Source organism: Plasmopara halstedii (genome assembly GCF_900000015.1).
Source record: "Plasmopara halstedii genome assembly, contig: Scaffold_658, whole genome shotgun sequence".
NCBI classification, from domain to species: Eukaryota; Oomycota; class Peronosporomycetes; order Peronosporales; family Peronosporaceae; genus Plasmopara; species Plasmopara halstedii.
This window is the reverse complement of record NW_020187575.1, coordinates 192,357-197,021: the sequence shown is the minus strand read 5'-3', so window position 1 is coordinate 197,021 and position 4,665 is coordinate 192,357. Positions and strand designations below refer to the sequence as shown.

Here is a 4,665-nt window from a genome sequence, read left to right as displayed (position 1 = left end):
CAGCCGGATGGTCGATCATCTGGTCCACACTGACTTTATCAGCCAAACTAATTTTCTGCACCGTTCTCATGAAGACAATTGGTCCGTCATTCAAATGCCTCAATATAATTTAATACTGAATTGCTTGGTATGTATGAAAAACCGATCGTCGGTACAGTATAAAATAACATCACTTTTCACATGAATTTTGCTTTGAAAAACAATAGCGAAGTCATCATAGCCTTAGATTTCAATCTGGTTGAAGACCATACGGAAGTCAGCACTATTTGTGAATGATCGCTTAGCTCATAAAAACGCATGAACAAACGTCTCGTTTTAGCACTCATACGAAAGTTACGGCTGGTTCAGATGAATAGATATTTGCCATTGAGAGCTAAAAAAGTGTATGTGTGTTAATATAAACTGAAATGAAAACATAAGGTCTTGAGCTCGCTACGCTGTGCTACCTCTATGCCTACCAAGTGATTAAAAAAGACTGGTCACTACGTCCATAATCATTTTGTAATCATGGTACGCATTCCCGTAATCCTTGTACGTCACCGCTATGCGTCATCATAACAAAAAGAGTTTTTTGGCTGGTAACTATATATGCAAAAGAAGGCCCCAAATATTTATGAGTCAGAATGCAAGAAGCTTTCCCCTGATTGTCTGAACGGTTGGTGGCTGCTTATTAGCTCCGATACGGAACGCCAGCGAGTAAAAATAGTACTGATACTAATACAACATATATATCTGTGGCAAAAACCAAAAGTAATTCTTTAAGCTTGCTAATCTCTAACTTTGTCTTTCTAGATCCTTCCAGAAGCTTCCTAATGTAATCTTATTTATCTGGACCAATGCACGACAACCATTATGTCCGTAATCAGCATCTAAAATCATGATAGTAATTGTGAACATGACCGTAATCCTTGTGACGTCATTCACGCGAAAGAAACTTAATAATATATTTATGACTATGAAGAAGATGAAAAATATCATGATATTTAAATAGCTGTATAATTTAACCTAAAGGTATTCAATGTATAAAATTAAAAAAATGGTTTTCTGGCAATTTCACAAAAAATGCTAAAATTGTGCACAAAGATGCATAATCATATAAATTGGAAATGCTTAGTAGAAAAGTTGTAATCGAAATGAATATTTTTACTAGCTAATTTCACCTCAACCCTCATAAATTTAATACTTACGCATAGACAACTTTTAATTGGCCCATAGACATGGCTACACTTCTTGTACGCTGTCACAAATAGTGCTGACTTTCTTATGGTTTTCAATCTAAGGTGACAATGACGTTGCAGTATTTCTTAGCACATGCATGTCTTACTGATGTTATTTAAACTGTGTCGACCATCATTTTCACATAAACACCGAGCAATTCATTTTTAATTATATCGAAACGTTTGCGGACCAATTCTTTTTATTGAACGAGACACCAAAAATTGTCCGGAGTGGACCAGAAGATGTGGGTTGTTGACAATCCATTGATGTTACATTTATGTACTATATTTTGACTTACTTTAAGACAGATGCATACGTGGCAACATCAATTGAGATGTGCTTCAAGCATAGCAGCTGCACATTAGTTGTGATAGGACGAGATTTTCTATTATTTATAAATGTGCAAATTGTTCACAGTGAAAATGAATCAAAAATTTGATAAAAGAATGTCCCGAGAGCCGGATAGACCAGATTATGTGGTGGACAAATCGAAAGGCTACATCTAATCTTTTGTCGCATGGATCTCGGTGTATCTTTATCGATAAACTTGACGATGTTCGTGCCGAACCTTTCGACTTTATAACTGCTTGATGTCAGTGTATCTGCTACGTCTAATTTGAGTATGATCCAGCATGAAGATCCAGTCGTTTTCGAAAGTCATTTGAATGATTCGCTGCCTTCGTCAAATAGTTCCTCGACCGTTGCTAAAGGAAAGTTAATGAGCTATAATGAGAGTGTGCAAGACAATACCGACAATGATGAAACTGACGGAAAGATAAGGATGTTTACTTTCATTAGAAAGAGGACCCCATTGCATGTATCCACCCCATTGCCATCTAAAGATGCAAACATCAAGCCCCAGTCGAGCCCTGTAGCGAAAGCGATAGTCCTGCTGGAGATCTAGAAACGGAGTACACTACAAAATAGGAATCTACTTAAACGCGTAAAAAAGTTTCCTTACCAACTGATGATTTTGAATTTTTTGTTCACTTGACTGTCTTTATCTTGCTAAAGGACCCTACAACACGCGAGGAGACAGAAATTGAATTCCTCACATCTGGAACACACTTATCAACGATATTCACAAGTTTTGTTGGCAAACAAAAGACAATTATCTCGACGAGTTCTTCAACCTTGAACTACACATTCCGCTGTTGTACTACGCCAGCAAAATGTATGAAGTAAAAGGCAGATTGACGACATTACCAATGCCAGTCGTAGACGACGTCGCAAGCGACGTTGCTCGACTCTTCACGAAAGGTTACGAAGGAGGTGATTTGATTACTTGGCTGGGAACTTATCGAACTACAGCGATCGAACCGATCGAACCAATCCCTACCTCCATCGACAAGTATATTGACAGCCTCGTGTATGGTTTATGGCGTAATGAGAAGACCCGTGAGCTATCTAATCGCTTACAAACTTTGAAAGATCCTAATCTCGTGTCGCTTCATGACCATTATTCCATGCATCCTAACCTCTGTTTGAGCCTTTACTGGATCCATCTCGCTGCGTTTACTCGTTTCAGCTGCATCGATACGAGGCGAGAAAGACAGAATGCATTATGCCACAAGTCCAAGAAATAATGAGACTACGAGATAGTGAATCTGCTGAAGTTCATCTCAATATGTTTCGGCGCGAATTGAGAGAACAATTGACGATAGTGGCTCCTAAGTCTGAACGATATGCAAAATTCGATTGTCGCATCTCCATGACGATCACATCCGTTTGATTAAAGCTGCATTACAATCTGAAGACAATGCGAAATTGGTCGTTAAGGCTTTGGAGGAGAAGAATCTTGCCGCTGCATTTAATAATAAATTAGGTGGTGAGAGAATTGTTAAAACGTTTAAGGCGCTGCTGAACGACGAGAATCTCGCTGAAACGCTTCAAAATGTGATCAATAACAAGTACCTAGTGTGGATACTCAAAGAGAGTTTGAAGCGTAACGATCTGCTGTACCCTAAATCGTGTCTGACAGAAGGTTATGAAACGCTGAAGCCTAGTAAAGTTGATGTTATGAATGTGCTCCAAATGTTGGTCATGGATAATGAGAATTCGCAGTTGATCAAAGCAACTTTGGAGATTGCTGTCGATCTTAAGATGCTGGGAAAAGCTTTTGAAGGAGCAAGACGTTTAAACTCGGTTGAGGATATGCTAGGTAGGACGGAATTGGATACGGTAGAGTCGCTCAACGCGATTTTCGACGATCAGGAGAAAGTGCAATTGCTTAGAGAGGCTGTCAGGTATGAAGATCATTTCAAAAAATTTAGATTGGTTTTGGACGACAAGAAAAGGTTTTCAAGACACAAAAAGGAACTAGCTGATGAGAAATGGGCGGAGAAGTTCGATGCGTTGCTAGAGGATATGAATCTAGTGTTTTTTCTCAGAGTGGCTATCAAGGATGATGGTCGTGCGAAGTTGTTTCGAGCGGCTTTGGAGAGGTGAAGGTGTTTGAGGATGCATTGAACAAAAAGAATTTGGTAAATGTGTTCAGATCGATACTTGAGGAAGATAAGCAGCTGCATTGGCTTAAAGAGGCTGTTTCGGAAGATTTTGGTGGGAATTTTAAAGTTGCTTTGGATTTGAGAGACAGAAAGTTGCTGGTTGAAGAGATAGTGAAGTATCTCGAGCCTCTTGTAGAGGATGAAAGACGACGTAAGAAACTCCGTCTCAATGTCTAATCAATCTTACCATTTTAGACAGAGCTTCAGATGCTTACAAAAATTCCTCTTTACTGGTGATTTTCTTAATCTAATTTTGTTCTTTTCAAACTGCGTTCAAATTTCTTAGGCCTCTCATTCACAGTGAATCGAAATCGTCAAGCGAACTCTTCTACTGACTCAAAATCATATCAGCGAGCAACTCGAAAAAAATAGGAACAGAATACAAATCAGGGGTCATTTCATAACCATATCAACGAATTTGATAGTGAAGGAACGTAAGGAGACATGCTAGTATGACTTTCCGTGCACGAACTAGGTTTTCTTTTAGTCGTAAACATGCTTCGTAACACAGCAAAGGCATTTAAATGTAATGGGGCATGTCGTGCACTTAATTCTTACACATTATGCACACTTAATTGTATAAATTGCACGAAATTTTACGTAGCACTCAGTTACAAATACCAATACATCGTTAAATATGAAGATGATGATAGTTTGAATATGAGGAGTCCTGAGCAAGTTAACTTTGCTATTTCGACATATACTGAACTTTATATTCTGTTAGATTTAATGAAATGACTGCCACTATTTTCTTACGTGCGGCTAGCAGTCGGCGTGTACCACGGACCTTTCCTTTGCTCTTCCATCATCTTTATAGATACCGACAGTTAGTTAATTGCGAATATTCACAATTACACCAAAGTGAAACGTACGAATTGCATTAAACACAGAATATATCAAATGTTTAAAGGCTATGTACGCAAAATTGGCTAACGGTTCT

General features: G+C 38.5%; 2 protein-coding genes across 2 annotated transcripts; both read left to right on the top strand.

The window, feature by feature from the left end:
- Positions 1–1,634: 1,634 nt before the first annotated feature.
- Positions 1,635–2,392, top strand: PHALS_14677 (uncharacterized protein). Its single transcript, XM_024728938.2, has one exon. It carries the CDS (start codon positions 1,841–1,843, stop codon positions 2,120–2,122), a length of 282 nt encoding a protein of 93 aa, XP_024579364.1. The 5' UTR covers positions 1,635–1,840; the 3' UTR covers positions 2,123–2,392.
- A 34-nt stretch (positions 2,393–2,426) lies between these two features.
- Positions 2,427–3,902, top strand: PHALS_13223 (uncharacterized protein; the record flags this gene model as incomplete). The annotated part of the gene is made up of 3 exons (XM_024728936.1): positions 2,427–2,616; positions 2,957–3,662; positions 3,716–3,902. The coding sequence occupies 3 exons, from the start codon at positions 2,427–2,429 to the stop codon at positions 3,900–3,902; spliced, it is 1,083 nt and encodes a 360-aa protein (XP_024579363.1).
- Positions 3,903–4,665: the final 763 nt, after the last annotated feature.